General features: G+C 42.5%; 1 protein-coding gene across 16 annotated transcripts in view; it reads right to left on the reverse strand.

Moving 5' to 3' along the window:
* ZNF585B (zinc finger protein 585B) overlaps positions 1–24,799 on the reverse strand; it is a 66,792-nt gene that overhangs the window by 6,304 nt on the left and 35,689 nt on the right. For 2 of the 16 annotated variants that reach the window (XM_034946690.3, XM_055103097.2), the window contains 3 exons: positions 18,982–19,196; positions 2,015–2,141; positions 1,652–1,744 (listed from right to left, as the gene is read on the reverse strand). In XM_034946690.3, coding sequence (XP_034802581.2) covers positions 1,652–1,744; positions 2,015–2,141; positions 18,982–19,053 — 292 coding nt within the window. In that variant the 5' untranslated portion in view covers positions 19,054–19,196. Of the gene's footprint in view, positions 1–1,651; positions 1,745–2,014; positions 2,142–10,924; positions 11,041–11,387; positions 11,505–17,906; positions 18,005–18,981; positions 19,197–19,910; positions 23,119–24,799 lie in introns of those variants that run through there. The other 14 variants (XM_034946697.3, XM_055103103.2, XM_055103104.2 and 11 more) reach the window with 14 other exon arrangements.

A 24,799-nucleotide genomic window follows, 5' to 3' on the forward strand; every position in this document is an offset into this window, starting at 1 on the left:
ACAAAACAGTGGCTTCTGGTGGGAAGGGAGATGGGTGAGGGGAAAGAGAGAAAAGGGGATATTATCACAAAAATAAAATGAGAATCTTCACCCACATTTTCATGGTCATAGTGTGTCCTAAACTAAAGACAATGATTAAACTCAAACCTCATCAGGTGAAATATAAAAATAAAGCAATGACAAAAACAAACAAGCCCGGGCATGGTGCCTTATACCTGTAGTCCCAGCACTTTGGGAGGCTGAGGCGGGTGGATCACCTGAGGTCGAGAGTTCGAGACCAGCCTGACCAACATGGAGAAACCCCAACTCTACTAAAAATACAATGTTAGCTGGGCGTGGTGGCTCATGCCTGTAATCCCAGCTACGTGGGAGGCTGAGGCAGGAGAATCGCTTGAACCCGGGAGGCGGAGGTTGCAGTGAGCCGAGATCGTGCCATTGCACTCCAGCCTGGGCAACAAGAGTGAAACTCCGTCTCAAAAATAAATAAATAAAAATAAAAATACAAAAATTAGCCAGGCGTGGTGGCCCGCCCCTGTAATCCCAGCTACTCAGGAGGCTGAGGCAAGAGAATCATTTGAACCTGGGAAGTGGAGGTTGCAGTGAGCCAAGATTGCACCACTATACTCCAGCCTGGGCGACAGAGTGAGACTCCGTCTCAAACAAACAAACAAACAAACAAAGCCAACCAGGAAGAGAGACCCTAACAGTGTGGAATCGCTCAAGCAACATCAGAAGGAAATGTGAGAAAGGGTGATTAATCATGTCATGTCAAACACAGCAGAGAGGTATTCCCAAAGATTAAGTGACAATGATTCCCAAGTCATTAGCTGGATGAAAGGCCTGAAGGACTGGGAAGATAAGAGAAATCTCATGGCCATTCCTATAGCAAAAATAGTTAGAGAGCCTGATTGGAAATAAAGTTCTTTTTTTTTTTTTTTTTTCTTTTTCAGACTGAGTCTTGCTCTGTCACCCAGGCTGGAGTGCAGTGGCATGATCTTGGCTCACTGCAACCTTCACTTCCCGGGTTCAAGTGACTCTTGTGCCTCACCCTCCCAAGTAACTGGGATTACAGGCATGCACCACCACACCCAGCTAATTTTTGTATTTTTAGTAGAGATGGGGTTTTGCCATGTTGTCCAGGCTGGTTTCAAACTCCTGACCTCAAGAGATACACCCACCTTGGCCTCCCAAAGTGCTGGGATTACAGGCATGAGCAACTGTATCCGGCCCAGAGATAAAGTTCTGAGGCATCTCACAGTGAGAAAGACAGAAATAAAAGGGGTGTAGCAGGAGTGGGAGTGTGTGACACAGAGTAGTTTTGAAAGAAAGCAGATCCAGGAATACCTGGATGTAAACGAGAGACTCTAGGACAATATGGAAGGCAGGGAAAAAAAGACTGTTACAGAAAAGGAATATAATAAAGATATATCTTTAATGAGGCTGACTGGCACATGACTTATAATCAACAAGGAAGGTCATCCAGGTAGAAGGCATTTAGTGATCTGAGAGGCATCAAGCAATATAAAAAATTCAGAACCTTCCTGAGGAGTGGTCTTAATAGCACTTCACAGGTTCCAGTGTTTTTCAAGACAGCTGAGATTTCCTCCCGTCTCCCATCTAACCTGAGTCACACTCACCTCACTTCACTCACCTGGGCAGCTGTGACGTGGCCTCTCACCCTGCAGTGCCCATGGTTCCTTTCCTTGCTCCAACATGACCACCTCTGGTTTAGGAACTTGATACCCTGTTCATGGGAAATGATAAAGGTCTGGGTCCAGCTAATTATGTTTCAGAGCCCAACAAATACAGTCTTATTGTTCAATGATGGTTTGTTCTTTAGGAAAGTAACCAGATATCTCTGAGTAATATTCTGAGTGCCCTAAACAAACAGAGAACACTGGAGGAAAAAAGGACAAAACCATCACCTATCTAAGATGCCAACAGCATTCATCAACTGAGAATGAAAACACTGTCAGTGAGGCCTCCTTTCAGATACCAAGGTGACTGTGCTTACCTACTGAGAGCAGGTGGCTGTAGGTCTCCAGCATCACATCCCGGTACAGGTTTCTCTGAGAAAGGTCCAGGTGCCGCCATTCCTCTCTGCTGAAATCGATAGCCACGTCCCTGAAGGACACTGATCCCTGTAAGGGCACATTCCTGTTCAATGTGCATAGTCAGCTTTGCATGGTGGAGTGACTATATTTGGGATTACGGAACATGGGTTTTGTTGTTTTTAATTTACTTCTTTTTTTTTTTTGAGACAGAGTCTTGCTCTGTTCCCCAGGCTGGAGTGCAGTGGCACGATCTTGGCTTACTGCAACCTCCACCTCCCGGGTTCAAGCAATTCTCTTGCCTCAGCCTCCCGAGTAGCTGGGATTACAGGCGCATGCCACCACGCCCAGCTAATTTTTGTATTTTTAGTAGAGACGGGGTTTCACCATGTTGGCCAGGATGGTCTCAATCTCCTGACCTTGTGACCTTGTGATCCGCCCACCTCGACCTCCCAAAGTGCTGGGATTACAAGCTTGAGCCACCGCGTCTGGCCGTTTTTTTTTGTTTTTTTTTTTTCCTTGAGATGGAATTTCGCTCTTTTGGCCCAGGCTGGAGTGCAATGGCGTGATCTTGGCTCACTGCAACCTCCACCTCCCAGGTTCAAGCAATTCTCCTGCATCAGCCTCCTGAGTAGCTGGGATTACAGGTATGTGCCACCATACCCGGCTAAATTTTGTATTTTTAGTAGAGACGGGGTTTCACCATGTTGGCCAGAATGGTCTCTATCTCCTGACCTCGTGATCTTCCCGCCTCGGCTTCCCAAAGTGCTGGGATTACAGGAGTGAGCCACCGCGCCTGGCCAATTTACTTCCTTTTTAAAGAACCTGCCACTCATTTCCCTAATAGCTTATTATGAAAAATTTTAAACATACAGAAAATTAGAAAGAATTGTACAGTAAAAACCTATATATCTACTACTTAGATCTACCATTAACACCTTACCCTACTTGCTTCATCACACATTGATCCATCTTACTTTTTTTTATGTATTTCAATGTAAATTGTAGTCATCACTACACTTTCTCTTAAGCACCACAAAATGCAAATTATTAACTAGGGTGTAACATTTGTTAACCTGATAAGGTAAAATTTAGTACAATACAATTAAATGCAACAATCTTTATTTTGCCATTTGACCTTGTGACAAATGTATACACCTGAGTGATAAGAAATTTCTAAGAAATAATATTTTACATAGGTCACATATTAAATATCCAGTTTTAGCTGGGGTGCAGTGGCTCACGCCTGTAATCCAAGCAAGAATGTCAGAGGGGGCCGGACACGGTGGCTCATGCTTGTAATCCAAGCACTTTGGGAGGCCAAGGTAGGTAGATCACCTGAGGTTTGGAGTTCGAGACCAGCCTGGCCAACATGGTGAAATGCCATCTCTATTAAAAATACAAAAAATTAGCCAGGCTGGTGGCACGTGCCTGTAGTCCCAGCTATTTGGGAGGCTGAGGTGGGAGAATCACTTGAACTCGGGAGGTGGAGTTTGCAGTGAGCTGAGATTATGCCACGGCACTCCAGCCTGAGCGACAGAGGGAGACTCTGTCTCAAAAAAAAATATATCTAGTTTTACATAATTTGTGGAACACAGAAATCTAACAAAGAATTCCAGCTATTTGTTCTGTTCTACAGTCAGTCAAGCACTCATTTTTCAAAACTGGCCATTGAAATAGGCTGTCTTGGCTGGGCCCGGTGGCTCATGCCTGTAATCCCATCACTTTGGGACGCCAAGGTAGGTGGATCACGAGGTCAGACGTTCGAGACCAGTGTGGCCAACATAGTGAAACCCTGTCTCTACTAAAAATACAAAAAATTAGCCGGGCGTGGCGAGCACCTGTAATCCCAGCTACTCAGGAGGCTTAGGCAGGAGAATCGCTTGAACCTGGGAGGCGGAGGTTGCAGTCAGCTGAGATCATGCCACTGGACTACAGCCCGGGATACAGAGCAAGACTCCGTCTCAAAAAAAAAAAAAAAAAAAGAAAGAAAGAAATAGGCTGCCTTTTAGTCTTCTAGCACATGGATGAACAACCTGCCATACAGTGGCCGATCAATTTAGGACCAGTCATTATGCTACTCCTGAGGACACAGAAATGAATTATTTATGTTACTAGTCTTCACGCAACCTGAAATACATAGAAAATAAATAAGACCAAAGTTTGAAAAAGGGAAGACATTAAGTTCATTAAGGTGTTGAAAAGTAGATCTCTATCTGAGACACCCTGAGGGCTAAAAAGAAGAAAAAGTGCATTCTACATGAGGGAATAAGTTTACATTTCATAGAGTGGAAGAATTTAACTTGGAAGATAAGAAGAGTAATACAAAGTATGGGGTAAGGGGGACATTGCCCAGCAAAGACAAGAACAAAAAGATGGAGAGATGGGCTCCAGTGAGCCACGACTGCATCACCGCACTCCAACCTGAGTGACAGAGCGAGACTCTGTCTCAAAAAAAATAAATAAGGCCGGGCGCAGTGGCTCATGCCTGTAATCCCAGCACTTTGGGAGGCTGAGGCAGGTGGATCACCTGAGGTCAGGAGTTCGAGACCAGCCTGGCCAACATGGTGAAACCCCATCTCTACTAAAAATACAAAAAATTAGCCAGGCATGGTAGTGTGTGCCTGTAATCCCAGCTACCCAAGGCTGAGGTAGGAGAATCGCTTGAACCTGGGAGGTGGAGGTTGCAGTGACCCAAGATTACGCCACTGCACTCCAGCCTGGGTGACAGAGTGAGACTCCATCTCAAAAATAAATAAACAAATAAATAAATATTAAAATACACAATGAGGGCCAGGCACAGTGGCTCACGCCTATTATCTCAACAATTGGGGAGGCCGAGGTGGGTGGATCACGAGGTCAGGAGTTTGAGACCAGCGTGGCCAACATGTTGAAACCCCCTCTCTACTAAAGATACAAAAAATTAGCTGGGCACAGTGGCACATGCCTGGAATCCCGGCTACTTGGGAGATTGAGGCAAGCGAATCGCTTGAAGCCAGGAGGCAGAGGTTGCAGTGAGCCGAGATCGCGCCACTGCATTCCAGCCTGGGCGACAGTGCAAGACTCCATCTTAAAAACAAAACAAAACAAAACAAAACACCACATGAGTTTAAAGAACAGTAAATAGGGCTGGACATGGTGGCTCACACCTGTAATCCCAGCACTTTGGGAGGCTGAGGCGGGCGGATCATGAGATCAGAAGATTGAGACCATCCTGGCTAACACAGTGAAACACCATCTCTACTAAAAATACAAAAAATTAGCAGGGTGCAGTGGCGGGCGCCTGTAGTCCCAGCTACTCAGGAGGCTGAGGCAGGAGAACGGCGTGAACCCGGGAGGCAGAGCTTGCAGTGGGCCGAGATTGCACTACTGCACTCCAGCCTGGGTGACAGAGCAGGCCTCTGTCTCAAAAAAAAAAGAACTAAAGCCAGGGCAGGGGCTCACGCCTATAGTCACAGTATTTTGGGAGGCCGAAGTGTGTGGATTGCTTGAGCCTAGGAGTTTGAGACCAGCCCAGGCAACACAGTGAGACCCTGTCCCTAAAAAAATACCAACAAAATTAGCCATGCCTGGTGGCAGGCACCTGTAGTCTCAGCTACTCGGGAGGCTGAGGTGGGAGGATCGACTGAGCCCGGGAGGTCGAAGCTCCAGTGAGCCGTTAATGCACCACTGCACACCAGCCTGGGTGACAGAGGGAGACCCTGTCTCAAAAAAATAAATAAAACTTAAAAAGTAAGAGACTTATGAATCATACTAACCAAATGCACCTTGTGGACTTTGGCCCCTAATTAAAATGAACCAATCTTAAAAAGATATTTACAACAATTTAGAGAAATGCAAGCAATGGGTATTAGACGATAACAAAGAATTACTGTTATTTTGTTGTAGGTGTGATACTGACTTATTTGTTATGCTAAACAAAAGAAAAAAAGAATTCATCTCTTTGAGATACATATCAAAGTATTTTTAGATAAAACATTGTGTTTGAGATTCGCTTTAAAATAATCCAGGAGCTGTGTAGGAAGGTGGTTTCAGATGAAATAAGAATGGCAGAATGTTGATGATGACTGAAACTGGGTAAAAGGAACAATAGGTGAACGGGTTGCTTATACTATTCTCTTTACTTTTGTATATATTTAAATTTTTTCGTAATAACATGTTTTTGAAAAATATGATCCTCCAAATAAAAAATCTAATTTGGAATTGCACAGTTAAAGGAATGCCTATTTCCACATGGTGTTGTACATATTTAAAGAAAGTATTGGCTGGGTGCAGTGGCTCACACCTGTAATCCCAGCACTTTGGGAGGCCGAGGCACATGGACCACCTGAGGTGAGGGGTTCAAAACCAGCCTGGCCAACATGGCAAAACCCCATCTCTGCTAAAAATACAAAATTAGCTGGGCATGGTGGCGCATGCCTGTAATCCCAGCTCCTTGGGAGGCTGAGGGAGGAGAATTGCTTGAACCTGGGAGGTGGAGGTTGCAGTGAGCCAAAATCACACCATTGCACTCCAGCCTGGGCAACAAGAGCAAGACTCCATCTCAAAAACAAACAAACAAACAAAGTATACTAGGGACTTGAATACCCTTCCCTCACCTCAGCAATTTATCAAAATACTAGACAGGAAATCATCAAATATACAGAAAAAGAAGCAACAGTATTTAATTGATATTTATAGACTACTGCAACAAACAACAGCAGAATACACATTCTTTTCAAGAATCATAGAAAAATGACCAAGATAGACCATACCCTAGGCTATAAAACCAACCTCAACAAATTTAAATGAATAAAATACAAAGTATGTTCCACAAGGAAATCAAACAAAAAATCAATAACAGAAAGACCACAGAAAAGTCTCCAAAGGAATTAAAAAATAAAAACAAAAGCTTTCTGGAAAAGCAAAAACTATTTGGAAATTAATAACCCACAGTTAAATGACCTATAGGTCAAAGAAGAAATCTCAAAGGTCATTTTAAAAATAAATACACCTGGCCGGGCATGATGGCTCAGCCTGTAATCCCAGCACTTTGGGGAGCCGAGGCGGGTGGATCACATGAGGCCAGGAGTTCGAGACCAGCCTGGCCAACATAGTGAAACCCCATCTCTACTAAAAATACACAAAATTAGCAGGGCGTGGTGGCACGCACCTGTAGTCCCAACTACTTGGGAGGCTGAGGCAGGAGAATCACTGGAACCCGGGAGGAGGAGGTTGCAGTGAGCCGAGATCATGCCACTGCACTCCAGCCTAGGCAACAGAGCGAGACTCTGACTCAAAAAAAAAAAAAAAAAAAAATTCAGGAAAACAAAACAAAAAACAGAAAAAAAAAGTCAATAAAACACAATCCAGTTGTTGGGGAGAAAAAATCAACAAAATGTGGCTGATTGGCCTGTTAGTCAACTAGACTGATGAAAATAAAAAGACACAAATCAGCAATATCAGGAATAAAACAGGAAATATCATGACAGATTTAGGAACCAGTAAAAGAAAAATATGGGAATACAAACACTGATTTAGATAAACTAAATAAATTAGCTTATTTAGATAAGATAAATAATCTTATAACTATTAAATTACATTCATAATTTAAAAGTTGGTGAAAAGAAATTTCTAGGCCTAATTTTGCCAGAGAATTCTACCAAACTTACAAAGAAGAATTAGTCTTGGCCGGGTGTGATGGCTCACGGCTGTAATCCCAGCACTTTGGGAAGCTGAGGCGGGCAGATCACCTGAGGTCAGGAGTTCAAGACCAGCCTTACCAACATGGAGAAACCCCGTCTCTACTAAAAATACAAAATTAGCTGGGCGTGGTGGCGCATGCCTGTAATCTCAGCTACTCGGGAGGCTGAAGCAGGAGAATCGCTTGAACCCAGGAGGCAGAGGTTGTGGTGAGCCGAGATTGCGCCATTGCACTCCAGCCTGGGCAACAAGAGCAAAACTCTGTCCCCCCCACAAAAAAGAAGAAGAAGAAGAAGAATTAGTGTGATTTTTACACAAACTCTTCCAGAAAATCAAAGAGGAAGACCTCTTCCAAACTAACTTTGTACAGCCAGTTTTACTCTGACATCAAAACCAAAGAAAGCACAAAAAAAATATAGACCAGTATCTTTCATAATTTTAGATACAAACATCCTCAACAAAATATCAGCAAACAATCCAGCAATGAATAAAAAGAATCGTGTACTACAATAACTGAAATTCATGGGGGAACCCTCTGTATCATTTTGTAATTCTCTGTGGATCTATAATTATTTCAAAATAAAAAGTTTTAAAAAATATACTCCTAAAGAAAGATTATTCCAAAACATTTGGAATATTTTGGAATAGTTATGACTGGAAAATCATTGACAAGACTCACTGTACAAATCACATGAGAGAATGTGAATTACAGTTCACCTTTGAACCACATGGGTTTGAACTGTGTGGGTCCATTTGTAACACAGATTTCTTTTTTCAGTAAACTTACACCGAGTGTGCCTCCCTCTCCTGCCCTCCCTTTTACCTTCACCTCTTCCCCCTTTGCCACCCAAAACAGCAAGGCCAAACTCTCCTCTTCCTCAGCCTCCTTAACCTGAAGACCATAAGGGCAAAGACCTTCATGATGATTCACTTCCACTTAATAAATAATAAATATATTTTCTCTTCCTTTTGATTTTCTTAAAAGCATTTTCTTTTCTCTAGCTGAATTTTATTATAAAAATACAGAATATAATACATATACCATACAAAATACATGTTAACCAACTCTTTGTTATCGGTAAGTTAACAGCAGGCTATCAGTAGTTAAGTTTCAGGGATGGTCAAAAGTTATACACAGCTTATCAACTGCACAGAGGTTAGCGCCCCAAGCCTGCATCATTTGAAGGACAACTGTGCTTATTATAATTGCGGTTTCTGCCATTTTTTTCTTTTTTTTTTTTTAATTATACTTTAAGTTCTAGGGTACATGTGCACAACATGCAGGTTTGATACATAAGTACATATGTGCCATGTTGGTGTGCTGCACCCACCAACTCATCATTTACATTAGGTATTTCTCCTAATGCTATCCCTCTCCCAGCCCCCCACCCCCCAACAGGCCCCGGTGTGTGATGTTCCCCACCCTGTGTCCAAGTGATCTCATAGTTCAATTCCCGCCTACGAGTGAGAACATACAGTGTTTGGTTTTCTGTCCTTGTGATAGTTTGCTCAGAATGATGGTTTCCAGCTTCATCCATGTCCCTACAAAGGACATGAAATCATCCTTTTTTATGGCTGCATAGTATTCCATGGTGTATATGTGCCACATTTTCTCAATCCAGTGTATCACTGATGGACATTTGGGTTGGTTCCACGTCTTTGCTATTGTGAACAGTGCCACAATAAACATACATGTGCATGTGTCTTTATAGTAGCATGATTTATAATCTTTTGGGTATATACCCAGTAATGGGATGGCTGGGTCAAATGGTAATTCTAGTTCTAGATCCTTGAGGAATCGCCACACTGTCTTCCACAATGGTTGAACTAATTTACACTCCCACCAACAGAGTAAAAGCGTTCCTATTTTTCCACATCCTCTCCAGCATCTGTTGTTTCCTGACTTTTTAACGATTGCCATTCTAACTGGCGTGAGATGGTATCTCATTGTGGTTTTGATTTGCATTTCTCTGATGACCAGTGATGATGAGCATTTTTTTCATGTGTCTGTTGGCTGCACAGATGTCTTCTTTTGAGAAGTATCTGTTTGCCATTATTTTTAATGGCAAAACCGCAATTACTTTTGCACCAACCTAATACGTAAAGTAAGGCTACAATGTTAACAGGGATGTAGAAGGAAAATGGCACTAATTATTAGGGAGGCAGACCTGATGTTGAATATGAAGGTGAGAAAAAGGATTAAGAAATAATTCTTAGTCTTCAATTTTGTGTCACTATGTACATTCTGGTGCCACGAATGTGTAGAGAAGGCTGAGGAAATTTAAAAAAAAGACTTAAATTTTGTATATGTTGAGATTTAGCTGACAGGATATATACCAGGGTGTACACTAGGTGGTGGATAGAGAGCTTATTATTAATTGTGATAGAGATTAGCTGAATAGAGAGCTTATTTATTTATTTTATTATTATTTTTTTTTGAGATGGAGTTTTGCTCGTTGCCTGGGTTGGAGTGTAATGGCGTGATCTCGGCTTACTGCAACCTCCGCCTCCCGGGTTCAAGCGATTCTCCTGCCTCAGCCTCCCCAGTAGCTGGGATTACAGGCATGTGCCACCATGCCTGGCTAATTTTTGTATTTTTAGTAGAGACTGGGTTTCTTCATGTTGGTCAGGCTGGTCTCAAACTCCCTACCTCAGGTGGTCCACCAGCCTCAGCTTCTCAAAGTGCTGGGATTACAGGCATGAGCCACCAGGCCAGGCCATTCCAGTGTTTTACAAGCACTTTGGGAGGCCAAGGCGCAGATCACCTGAGGTCAGGAGTTCAATATCAGCCTGACCAATGGGGAGAAACCCCAACTCTGCTAAAAATACAAAAATTAGCTGGGTGTGGTGGCACGTGCCTGTAATCCCAGCTACTCGGGAGGCTGAGACAGGAGAATCTCTTCAACCCAGGAGGCAGAGGTTGCAGTGAGCCGAGATTGCGCCATTGCACTTCAGCCCGGGCAACAAGAGTGAAACTCTGTCTCAGAAAAAGAAAAAAAAAAAAAAAAGAAAGCTATATTATTAATATAGTCACAATATTATTTATTGTGTAGAGATAAAGATTCAGAGGTCCTTTGTATAGAGGTCACTGGATTCAGGGGAGGGTATGAGCATGCAGATGGAAGTGGAAAGAAAAGTACTAAAGATATTTATAATTTTTAATATGTAAAATTATGATTTTTGAAAGCTACCTTGTTGATTTCTTCATTTAACTGCATTCAGAGATTACAGTTTGTTTCTTGTGATGCATATTGATTGTGCTTATAGGGCTCAGAACATCATTTCTTTGAAAATGGTACCTATATACCTGAAAAGAATATACATGTTCTAATTTTTCTCTTTATCATACACTTGTATAGTCACACCCTACACACACCAAACTCCCCAACCCCCAAACCCTATGTTATCAAGAATTTAGTAGGAACACGAGATGTCATGTTAGGCTGGAATAGAGCTTTACCACCTCACCAAATGAGCTTCTTATAAACAGTTTGTCCAGGCTGGGTGCAGTGGCCCACGCTGTAATCCTGGGATTTTGGGAGGCTGAGGCAGGCAGATTGCTTGAGCCCAGGAGTTCAAGACAAGCCTGGGTAACATGGTGAAACCCTGTCTCTACAAAAAATACAAAAATTCGCCAGTTCTAGTGGCGCGTACCTGTAGTCCCAGCTACTCGGCAGGCTAAGGTTGGGGGATCGATTGAACCTGGGAAGTCCAGGCTACAGTGAGCCGTGATTGCACCACAGCACTCCAGCCTGAGGACAGAGTGAGACCCTGTTCCAAAAGACAATTAAAATAACAGTTTGTCCAGGAAGAAACCTCCTCACTCAAAGATAATTATAAGCATCGCCTGATGTACAAAGATACTATGAGCAAAAAGGATGAAACAAAAATAGAGAGGAGAGTAAGAGGAATACACTACAAATAATATACTACAAATAAATTGACACACCACAGAAAAAACATCCACCATGAATTCAAGGAATTCACTATAACTACTTAAAATAATTAAACAGGCCAGGCGCTGTGGCTCATGCCTGTAATCCCAGCACTTTGGGAGGCCGAGGCGGGTGGATCATGAGGTCAGGAGCTCGAGACCAGCCTCACCAACATGGACAAACCCCGTCTCTACTAAAAATACAAAATTAGCCGGGCATGGTGGCACATGCCTGTAATCCCAGCTACTAGGGAGTCTGAGGCAGGAGAATCGCTTGAACCTGGGAGGTAGAGGTTGTGGTGACCCGAGATGGCGCCACTGCACTCCAGTCTGGGCAACAAGAGCGAAACTCCGTCTCAAAAATAAATAATAAAATAAAATAAAATAATTAAACCCAAGGAAGAAATAGTGGAAAAACAGATAGGCTAAGAATGTGGTTATGTAAATTTTTGAAAAATAAATTGGCAGAACTCAGTAAAGTTTTTTTGTTTTTCAAGCAACACAGAAATAAAGGTCTCCTTGAAAGCAATGAAAAGACCCTGCTAAAACACAAAAGGTAGGCCAGGCACGGTGGCTCACGCCTGTAATCCCAGCACTTTGGGAGGCCGAGGTGGGTAGATCATGAGGTCAGGAGCTCGAGACCAGCCTGGCCAATATGGTGAAATCCTGTCTCTACTAAAAACACAAAAATTAGCCAGGCATGGTGGCGTGCACCTGTAATCCCAGCTGCTCAGGAGGCTGAGGCAGAAGAATCGCTTGAACCCGGCAGGTGGAGGTTGCAGTGAGCCGAGATCGTGCCACTACACTCCAGCCTGGGCGACAGAGCGAGATTCTGTCTCAAAAAAAAAAAAAAAAAAAAGCACAAAAGGTGGTAAAGACAAGTGAACAACATAAAATGGAAATAAGGAGTTTCAAAAAGAAAATAGAAAAAAAAATTTAATAAAAACATCTAATTAAAAAATCCTTGAAGTGGCAGTATAGAACTTTTATTGTTATTCACAGTATAAATTTAATAGATAGTCTTAAACGATAGATATAAAGATTGGGTTAAAGAAGGTAATGTTATAAAGCCGCCACTAAAAGAGCAAAAGAAAAAACAGAGGCCAGGCACGGTGGCTCACACCTGTAATCCCAGCACTTTGGGAAGCTGAGGCAGGCGGATCACCTGAGGTCAGGAGTTTGAGACCATCCTGCCCAACGTGGTGAAACCCCATCTCTACTAAAAATACAAAAATTAGCCGGGCATGGTGACACACACCTGTGATCCCAGCTACTCCAGAGGCTGACGCAGGAGAATCGCTTGAACCTGGAAGCCAGAGACTACAGTAAGGCGAGATCATGCCATTGCACTGCAGCCTGGCAACAGAGCAAGACTCCGTCTCAAAAAAAAAAAAAAAGTATCTTTCCACTGCCATACAGAAGAAATGTACAAGGACTCCAAAGAATGACAGTAAAAGGAGGAGCAAAGGCCTATCTGGAATTGCCAAAGGAAAGGAAGCAAGAGCCTCCACCTTAATATTTGAGCTGAATTCTCACAAAAAAAATTAAATATGACAAGGACACAATCTGAAATGAATCTCAGATGCCATTACTGTCACTGCACCAAATAACATAGCATCAAAATTTATAAACTATAGGAAACTATAGGAAAATAATAGCGAGAAATACATTGGTGGTGGGAAACTTTACATAATATCTCCCAGCTCCATTTGATAAAGTAGAAAAAAATCATTAATACTATGAAAGCCTCATAACTATATAAGATATCTTATAAGTTACCAATAAAATCTTATTGCTAAGATATCAAATTCTATATCCTGGAAACAGATTTCCTGTTTACACAGTGCCAGTGTAACATTCAGAAATGTTAAACATAAAATTTTCAAAACAAAAAACACAAAAACCTTTAATGTTATGCCACATGCAAATAATTCTCTCCATCTCTGCAATCCTAATTTTATTAAAAGTAGAATATTTTAAATGAAAGTCTTAACACGTAGAAATGAAAATGTGGTAAGTGGTCAATGAAGACTTGGTGCTTGGTGGGAAACAATATGTTACTAGAATTTCATTCTTTTTTTCTACATTTTTAAATGTAATTGCATAAGGTAAATTATTTCTCTAAATTATTTTTGGTACTGTTTTGCTAGACTGTGTACCATTACTTCTGATATACAGTATTTTTTTGAGGTATTTTACTATTTTAGTTTTTAGACTTCTTTGACTTTGGACTGGGCTGCTGAATGAGAAAACAGTGCTTGCTTCACTTTTTTCCCAGTGATAAACTATTAGTCTACTGTTTTCATCTACTCTTTTTTTTCTTTTTTGAGACAGAGTTTCGCTCTTGTTGCCCCGGCTGGAGTGCAATGGTGTGAACTCACCACAACCTCCACCTCCTGGGTTCAAGTGATTCTCCTGCCTCAGCCTACCAGTAGCTGGGATTACAGGCGCCCGCCTAATTTTTGTATTTTTAATAGAGACGGGGTTTCATCACGTTAGCCAGGCTGGTCTCAAACTCCCAACCTCAGGTGATCCACCCTCTTCGGCCTACCAAAGTGCTAGGATTATAGGCGTGAGCCACGGCACCCTGCCTCATCTACTCTTGAATACAGTTAGTGAATACATTTGACTTCTGAATCTATTTATTTCCAGTTCTTTTGGGCATCGAAGTTAACTCTGTAAACAAAATAAAACAAAAACCTGAAACAAGGTTGAGAATAATTTCTGATATCATCTGTTACTCAAAACTTTGGCATGAAAATCAACTGTAAAATCACATGATCTTTTCCATCATTTTTGACTGCGTTGGGGGTGTTGAATCAACACTTTAATTCCTTTAAGGACTTCTGTATAATTTGTTCTTACCGATTTGAAAAGTTATTTCTTATAAAATTTTATCCTTTTGTTTAGGTTTTCATATATTTGCATGATTTTTTTTTTTTTTTTTTTGAGATGGAGTTTCGCTCTTGTTTTCCAGGCTGGAGTACAATGACGCAATCTCAGCTCACTGCAACCTCCGCCACCTGGGTTCAGGCGATTCTCCTGCCTCAGCCTCCTGAGTAGCTGGGATTACAGGCACATGCCACTGGGCCCAGTTAATTTTTGCATTTTTAGTAGAGACAGGGTTTTATCACATTGGTCAGGCTGGTCTCGAACTCCTGACTTCAGGTGATCCACTGGCCCTGGTCTCCCAAAGTGCTGGGATTACAGGCATGAGCCACCATGCCCAGCCCTATTTGCATGATTTTACATAATATTCACTTGTGATTGTTTGAATCTTAGGTATAGAAGTAACTATTACTCCTGTTTTCTAACATATTTTGATTATGTTTATCTTCACTCTTTTTTCTTGATCATTAATATGGAGAAGCAACTTGTGTTTCTGTCACATTTTTATCAACCATTTTTTGTTCTCTGTGACTCATGTCTTCGCTTTTCTTTTTTTAGTCCTCATTGTTCTTTTTTGTATTTTTTGACTCATTCTTTTTGTAACTTCTTCAGTTGAAACCATAACTGCTTTTTTCCCAAAATTTCTAAGATTCCTTAAAAGGCACTTAATCTATAGTTTTCCCCTCTATCTACAGTTTAGCTTTACCACACAAACTTTAAAATGTAGTACTTTATTAGCAGGGCGCAGTGGCAGGTGCCTGTAATTCCAGCTAGTAGGGAGGCTGAGGCAGGAGAATCACTTGAACCCAGGAGGCAGAGGTTGCAGTGAGCTGAGATCGTGCCACTGCACTCCAGCCTGGGCGACATAGTAAGATCTTGTCACAAAAAAAAAAAAAAGTAGTACTTTATTGAACTATTTTGCGTTGTGGTAAAATATACATAAAATTTGCCATTATAATTATTTTTAAGTGTCCAGTTCAGTGGCATTAAGTACATTCACATTTTGTGCAAGAGCCTTTCTGTTTTGCTTTGTTTTGGTTTTTGAGATGGAGTTTCACTCTTGTTGTCCAGGCTAGAATGCAATGGTGTAATCTCGGCTCACCGCAACCTCCACCTCCCGGGTTCAAGCAATTCTCCTGCCTCAGCCTCCAGAGTAGCTGGGATTACAGGCATGGGCCACCACGCCCAGCTAATTTTGTATTTTTGGTGGAGACAGGGTTTCACTATGTTGGTCAGGCCAGTCTCAAACTCCCGACCTCAGGTGATCTGCCCGCCTCGGCCTCCCAAAGTGCTGGGATTACAGGCATGAGCCACCGCGCCCAGACTTCAAGAGCCTTTTACTTATTTGTAATTTAATGCTCTTTGTCAGAAAACAATCAATATTATAGCAAAGATTTATATTTTTTATCTGCTTTGATCAATAAGCTTCTGAAAGTAGTGTGATAAAATGGCCAATATTGTATTTAATGATTTCTGTTCATTTTTACTTAAAATAGTTCAAAGATACATTATTAATTAAAAAAATGCTAATAATTTGTATAATTCTTTGTATATGATTCTTTTCATAAGGATGAACAACATGTTTTCATCCCTTTAGGTGATTTTCATCTTAAATCCCTTTTGATCTGTTCCTAAATTGCAGCCCTAGCTTTCTTTTGGCTCACTCTCTTATTTTTAAATGAGGATAAAAGCAGCCCTAACCTCTGAGAGTTAGCCTCGTACTATCAGTTAAGCCTCAGTGTTGCTAGAAGCTAACCTGGCAAGGGCCAGCTAATTCATGGTGTTCTCCACGGTGCTACACAAAAACAATCTCTTAGAACACCAACAGCAAACAAGACCAATCTCTGACCATCATGGTGTAAGATGATACCAAGACCACTCTGTCATTATATTTGAACATAGACAAAAATCAGAACATTCTTCAAACCACAAAAGTGAATAAAAGTCTCCTTATTCTGCCTAATGCAAGAGACTGCTGCTTTTTTCTTTTGAGACAAAGTCTATCTCTTTCAACCAGGCTGGAGTGCAGTGGCATGCTCATAGCTAAGTGTAATCTCGAACTCTTAGGCTCAAGTGATCCTCCTGCCTCAGCCTCCCGAGCAGGTGGGTCTACAGGCACACAGCACCATGCCAGACTAATTGTTTTTCTTTTTTTTTTTTTGAGACAGAGGCTCACTCTGTCACCCAGACTGGAGTGCAGTGGTGCAATCTCAGCTCCCTGCAACCTCTGCCTCCTAGGTTCAAGCGATTATCCTGCCTCAGCCTCCTGAGTAGCTGGGATTACAGGCGCACGCCACCATGCCCGACAAATTTTTTTTATTTTTAGTAGAGACGGGGCGTCACCATGTTGGCTAGGCTGGTCTCGAACTCCTGACCTCAGGCAATCTGCGTGCCTCAGCCTCCCAAAGTGCTGGGATTATAAGCATGAGCTACCGCACCAGGCCCAAACTAATTTTTAATTTAATTAAAATTTTTTTTTGGTAGTGACAGGAAATCACTACATTGCCAGGGCTGGTCTTGAACTTCTGGCCTCAAGCCATCCTCCCACCCTGGCTTTCCAGTGTTGGGATTACAGGTGTGAACGACCGTGCCCAGCCAACTGCTGCTGCTTTACCAACTATAACTTTAGCCTCAAGCTATCCTTTCCATCTTCTAGATTAAAATTAAGATACTCAATCCTAAAACTGCCCAAGAGCAACTAAAGTAGAGATTCACTGAGGTGCAGATGAGACTCTCACCACATGTGACTAGAACCCTGAAATGAAATTCCACTACTTCTAATATATCCAATAGAAAGAGAAGACATGACAATATCCACTGCGATATTGTTCATAATAGTTTCTGTATTTTACCAAACAAACATTAAAACAGCAATGTACAAAAAAGTTAATCTGCTATGCCATTCTGAAATCAAGAGAAAAAAATTGTAGTTGTTTTCATCTGTATACAGAACTAAGCAATCAAAGAAAATGGATAAAGCAGGTTATCACTACCAGGAGACACAGGCAGATGGAAGGCAGAGGTGGGTGAACCACAGTCCCATCTCTTTCACCATAATACTTTTCAATATATTGCTTTTCATATATTTCTAACTTTTGAACTAGGTATATGCATTGCCTATTCAAAAGATTAAACTATTCCTAATAAATTATCACAATATCTTCAGATGGATAAGAAATAACAATACACCCAGGCCGGGCATGGTGGCTCACACCTGTAATCCCAGCACTTTGGGAGGCCGAAGCAGGTGGATCACCTGAGGGTCAGGAGTTCGAGACCAGCGTGGCCCAGATGGTGAAACACCATCTCTACTAAAAATACAAAAATTAGCCAGGCGTGGTGGCTCGCACCTGTAATCTCAGCTACTCAGGAGGCTGGGGCAGGAGAATCGCTTGAACCTGGATGGCAGAGGTTGCAGTGAGCGGAGATCATGCCATTGCGCTCCAGCCTAGGCAACAAGAGCAAAACTCCGTCAATAAATAAATAAATAAATAATTTAAAAAATAACATTGCATACATGAAATAAGAACGGGATGGCAATAAAAAAAAATTTAGGAAACAGGCTGGGAACAGTGGCTCATGCCTGTAATCCCAGCACTTTGGGAGACTGAGGTGGGCAGATCACCTGAGATCAGGAGTTCGAGATCAGCCTGATCAACACGGAGAAACCCCGTCTCTACTAAAAATACAAAATTAGCCGAACGAGGTGGCACATGCCTGTAGTCCCAGCTACTTGAGAGGCTGAGGCAGGAGAATCTCTTGAACGCAGGAGGCGGAGGTTGCAGTGAGCCGAGATCATGCCATTGTACTCCAGCCTGGGCAACAAGAGCAAAACTCTGCTTCAAAAAAAAAAAATTTAAGAAACAAACTAGAGTTTTAAAAAATTAAAACATTAAGTTAAAATGTGGATAGTGGTAATGAGAAGCTCAATAGAAGGGCTGGAAGGCAAAAGGTGTCAAAGTTACCCAGAATGGATAGCAGGAAATACATAGAAAATAGTAGAGAAAAGAAATGGAGAAGCAACATCTGAAAAACAAGTTTCAGAAAGAAAATAGAGAAAACATTTGTGTTTGAGGAGGTGGTTTAGGAAGAAATGAAAAAATGCTTTCAAAATCTCAAACAAAAGTCACTTCTAACAAGGAATTCTATTTGCAGCCAAAACATCAATATAGCGTGATGACAAAATAAACAACAGTTTTCCTTGACAGTGCACCTCTCCACTGTCACACAGGTGGCCTCCAGAGACGGAGACATTACCCACGTGTTCATTCTTGACAGGAAGATCAAGTTTTCTTTCAGGAGCACCAAGTCTAGAGTCCAGCTGGTTCCTAAGGCTTGTCTGCCTCTGCCCTAAGGCTGTGGTGACAGATTAGAGCTATCTACTCTTGGACTGAAATTCCACCCCTTGGGACTCCTCCTCCTCACCTCATAGGAGCTGCCATGATCCTCTGGAGCTAGGGTTGAGGATTTCTGGGGTGAGGTCCAACTAGCTGGCATGGCCACACTGGATCTCAACCCTTTTTGTCTAGGGTGCCTGAAGTTTAGTGGTCATCTGTAAACTCAGCAGAGCTGCTCCGAAGAGGTGGGCTGGAGTCTGGAAGAAGGTCTGGCCCAGGGACTCCCCAGAGACACCCAAGAACCTAGAAAAACAATGTCCACATAGTCATTCAACATTCACTACATAAACACTTCCTGGATACATCAAGGTGCAGGTCCCTGCGCTAGAAACCAGAGCAGTGGTTCCCAAACGTAGGTATGCATTCAAGTCACCTGGAGGGCTTGTTAAAACATAGTTTAAAATTCTCAACTTCACCCCTTCGATGGGTCTAAGGTAGGCCCTAAGAATTTTATTTTCTAATAAGTGCCCAGGAAATGCTGATGCTGCTGGTACAAGAACCACACTTTCAGAACTGTGGAGAACAGTGCTGAAATATGGGAAAAGCCATGAAATTTAGAGTAACATTACTGCAGATTTGAACTGCAGCTGTACCACTTTTCAACAATGAGAATATAAAGAAGTTACTCAGATTTTGTTTCAGAAATAAGGATGAAAATGCCTGTGTCACAGTTACTAAGATTAAATGAGATTATGCTTTTAAAGTACTCAATGCCTCCCTGCCATACAAGAATCATGCAATAAATATCAGCAATTACCATGCACTATATTAAAACGTAATACAGAAAACCATGTCATCAAAACAAGTAAGATAATAAACATATCAGACAATGTTGATCTATATATGAAATAAAAATGATATGCGATTGAGTGTGCACACGGCATTCATTGTATACATATCCCCAATTGGTGCATGCAATTGGCCATGCATCTGGAATAAAACAAACTAGATCTCCACCTCACACAATATTTTTTTCTTTTAAGATGGGGTCTCGCTCTGTGGCCAGGCTGGAGTGCAGTGACACAACCTCATCTCACTGCAACCTCCACCTCCAGAGTTCAAGTGATTCTACTGCCTTAGCCTCCCAAGTAGCTGGGACTACAGGCATGCGACACCACGCCCAGCTAATTTTTGTATTTTTAGTAGAGTCAGGGTTTCACCATGTTGGCTAGGATGATCTCGATCTCCTGACCTTGTGATCCGCCTGCCTCGGCCTCCCAAAGTGCTGGGATTACAGGCGTGAGCCACCGCGCCCAACCCACCTCACACTACTAAGTAGACAAATTCCAGGAGCACTAAACATTTAAATACATGCATTTTTTAAAACCCCTAAGGATATTAAAATAATTTTCACACTATATATTTGTATAGCATTGTGGTGGGGTGATAAGGATCTTATTACACGACAGGAAACCCAGAAGCTATAACAGAAAAAAACAGGTATTTCTGATTATGTTTCCTAATTATATGTTAAAATAAACCATAAAATTCGACATAAAGATATATAAGAAATTTTTTCAATATGTGATGATAGCTTGCTTGTAATGTTAACTCTAAGCAATCACTAAGCAAAAAGGCCAAAAAAAAATAAAATAAAAGAAACTGGAAAAGGTATGAAAATTCAGAGAAGAGGAAGCAAATGGCAATTAACAAAAAGATACCAACTTAATTAAAAGAAAAACGCGTCAGAACAATTAGAGAGAAATTTTCCTTAGAATCATAAAAGCTTTAAAAAAGTAACAGACCAAGCACGATGGATCACTTGAGGCCAGGAGTTCGAGACCAGCCTGGCCAACATGGCGAAACGCTGTCTCTACTAAAAATACAAAAATTAGCCAGGCGTGGTGGCGGGCGCTTGTAATCCCAGCTACTCAAGAGGCTAAGACAGGAGAATAGCTTGAACCGGGGAAGCAGAGGTTGCAACGAGCGGAGATCGCGGCATTGCACTCCAGCCTGGGCGACAGAGCAAGACTCTGTCTCAAAAAAAAAAGTGACAACATCCACTGTTGGAAAGCATTTAGGCAAATTGCTTTTATAAATTATTGGTTGAAGCTTGAATTGCTATAATGTCTTTTGAGCTATTTAGTCATATCTATTTTTTTATTTTTTTGAGATGGAGTTTCACTCTTGTCGCCCCGGCTGGAGTGCAATGGCATGATCTTGGCTCACTGCGACCTCCGCCTCCCAGGTTCAAGTGATTCTTCTGCCTCAGCCTCCCGAGTAGTTGGGATTACAGGCACCCACCACCACACCCGGCTAATTTTTGTATTTTTGGTAGAGGTGGGGTTTTTCCATGTTGGCCAGGCTGGTCTCAAACTCCTGACCTCAGGTGATCTGCCCACCTTGGCCACCCAAAGTGCTGGGATTACAGGCGTGAGCCACCATGCCCGGTCAGTCATATCTAGCAATACACTCAACTGATCCCAATAATATAGTTTTAAATATATAAAGCAGAAACTGACAGAAGAAAGGACAGGTGGACAAATAACTTTTCCAATGTGAGTAGTTTACCTTCCTCAACAAAATAATCTGTGAGGAGATACATAATATATATAACATATGATTAATATCCATAACAATACAAATTAGAGAACATATTACACTCTTTTCATGTAATAGATGTGACATTTATGAAAAATGAGGAAGAACTAGGCCATAAAGCAATTGTTCAACTGAAGCATCACCTACAGACACTAATTGAAACATAAAGTGCACTTCTTTTTTTTTTTTTTTTTTTTTTTTTTTGGTGCTCTGTGGCCCAGGCTGGAGTGCAGTGGCAAGATCTGGGCTCACCGCAAGCTCCGCCTCCCGGGTTCACGCCATTCTCCTGCCTCAGCCTCCAGAGTAGCTGGGACTACTACCACGCCCGCCACCACGCCCGGCTAATTTTTTGTATTTTTAGTAGAGACGGGGTTTCACCGTGTTAGCAAGGATGGTCTCGATCTCCTGACCTCATGATCCGCCCGCCTGGGTCTCCCAAAGTGCTGGGATTACAGGTTTCAGCCACCGCGCCCGGCCATAAAATGCACTTCTAAACAGCTCATGGGTCAAAGAAAAACAATTGCTGAAAAAAAAATTTAAACACTTAGATTTGAACAATACGAAACTGCTACACATCAAAACTTGTTAATCTTTATATTACAGGCTGAAATTGAAAGAACTGAACTTTTAACTCAGGTCAGAAAGCAAGCTGATCACAGTCCTCACCGACCACCATAGCTGACCCTACAGGCCCTCAGTCACTGACCACAGACTCCCGTCACTGACCCCCAAACCCCAATCACTCATCCCAAAGAGCCCCATCAATGACCCGAGAAATCCCTGTCACAGACAACCATCAGCGGACGTCACAGACCCCCATCACCAAGCCCCGAAACCACCATCACTAATTCCACAGACAACTCCTCTATTACTGACTTCACAGAATCCCTAATTGCAACCAACCAAAATCGTCACAGAGACCTCTCGGCATTGAAACGTGAAAATAGTCCTGACGCCAGCGGCGAAATAGCCTTCGGGGACCACTTCCACTTCCGGTCCGACTTCTAGCACCTCCCCTTATGGACTGTTGATATTGCGCATGCTCTAAATTAACTTGGAAGCCAATTTCAGCCCACAGTCAACAGGGAGCAGACACATATTTAGAGACATCGTGCAGTTTCCGTAATCGGCGCTAACGGGCAGAGACTATAACCGCGCCCTTATGGTGTTTATTCGTGTGGGTCGCCATCTTTGATGCGTATCGATTCCGTACAGTGGAGGAGTCCGCCTCCTGGAGGGTTGACTAGAGTAAGGCAAGGATTTTCACATAGAATGCAAGACTGTAACCAGTGTGACCACGCTTGTACCCAAGAAGAAGTTCCTGAAGATAGGATCTGGAGCTTTATGTTTTTTTGTTTTTGTTTTTGTTTTTGAGACAGAGTCTTGTTCTGTCGCCCAGGCTGGAGTGCAGTGGCGCCATCTCGGCTCACTGCAACCTCTGCCTCCCAGGTTCAAGCGATTCTCCTGCCTCAGCCTCCCGAGTAGCTGGGATTACAGGCAAGCGCCACCACACCCAGCTAATTTTTTTGTATTTTTAGTAGAGACGCAGTTTCACGTCTCTACTGGTCAGGCTGGTCTCGAACTCCTGACCTCAAATGATCCACCCACCACGGCCTCCCAAAATGCTCGGGTTATAGGCGTGAGCCACCGCCTCCGGCTGTTATATTTACAATACCTAAGTTACCCCTTGGTTACGGCACACTGCTGAAAACAATGATTTACTAGGAGAAACATGGGGGAACTAGGAAGCCAGGGATCCTGAGAGAAATAAGGGAGATAAGAGGAGGCATCAGGATGGTACAATCTATTTTTTGGAGACACCACTCAGGAGAAGGGTGGACTGGGATCTGAGTTCACTCCTGGGTGAAACCACTAGGCAAGACGGAGTTATGTCACAATAGGTAGTATCCTGCAGGAAGGGAGGTACAATTTTTAGTAGTTGAAAACACATTAGGAAATAGGGTAGAAGTTGGGTTAGTACAATCCTCTTCTAGGAGATACCATGGAAGAGGGGTTAGAAGTCTAAGCACCCCCTTTGAAACGGCTGGTAGGAGGCTTTGGGAGGTATAGATATTTTAATCCCCTTAATCTCCATCAGCATCCACCCTAGCTAACTCAAGCACAACTATAGTAAGCAGCAACAATAAAAATAATAATAGTCTTGGCTGGGCGCGGTGGTTCACGCCTGTAATCCCAGCACTTTGGGAGGCCAAGGCGGGCACATCACCTTAGGTGGGGAGTTCGAGACCAGCCTGACCAACATGGTGAAACCCCGTCTCTACTAAAAATACAAAATTAGCTGGGCATGGTGGTGTGTGCCTATAATCCCAGCTACTTGGGGGGCTGAGGCAGGAGAATCGCTTGAACCCAGAAGGCGGAGGTTGCAGTGAGCCGAGATCGTGCCATTGCACTCTAGCCTGGGCAACAAGAGCAAAACTCCATCTCAAAACAACAACAACAACAACAACAGCACAATAATAATAATAACAGTCTTTAATATGGCCAACGTGTGACTAAAAACACCTGAAGAAAATCTTGCTTTTTTTTTTTTTTTTTTTTTTTGAGACAGTCTCACTCTGTCACCCAGGCTGGAGTGCAATGGCACAATCACGGCTCACTGCAGCCTTGACTGCCCAGGCTCAAAAGCAATCCCAGCTGGGCGCAGTGGTTCATGCCTGTAATCCCAACGCATTGGGAGGCCGAGGCAGGTGGATCATGAGGTCAAGAGATCGAGACCATACTAGCCAACATGGTGAAACCCTGCTGCTACTAAAAATACAAAAATTAGCTGGGTGTGGTGGCATGCGCCTGTAGTCCCAGCTACTTGGGAGGCTGAGGCAGTAGAATCACTTGAACCCAGGAGGTGGAGGTTGCAGGGAGCTGAGATCGAGCCACTGCACTCCAGCCTGGTGACAGAGTGAGACTCCAAAGAACTGGGATTACAGGCGTGAGCCTCCGAGCCCGGCCAGGGAGTTTTTTGTTTTTTTTTTAATTGCAAAGAGATGTTGAATTTTGTCAAATGCTTTTTCTGTTTCTATTGAGATGACCATATGATTTTTGTCCTTCATTCTGTGAATGTGATGTATTGCACATACTAATCTGCATACGTTAAACCATCTTTGCTTCCCTGGGATAAGTCCCACTTGATCATTGTGTATCTTTTTGACGTGCTATTGGATTTGGTTTGCTAGTATTTTGTTGAGGATTTTTGCATCTGTGTTTATCAGGGATCTTGGCCTGTAGTTTTCTCTTTCTTCTGTCCTTGCCTGGTTTTAGTATGAGGATGGTGCTGGCCTCACAGAATC

Source organism: Pan paniscus, chromosome 20, assembly GCF_029289425.2.
Source record: "Pan paniscus chromosome 20, NHGRI_mPanPan1-v2.0_pri, whole genome shotgun sequence".
Lineage (NCBI taxonomy): Eukaryota > Metazoa > Chordata > Mammalia > Primates > Hominidae > Pan > Pan paniscus.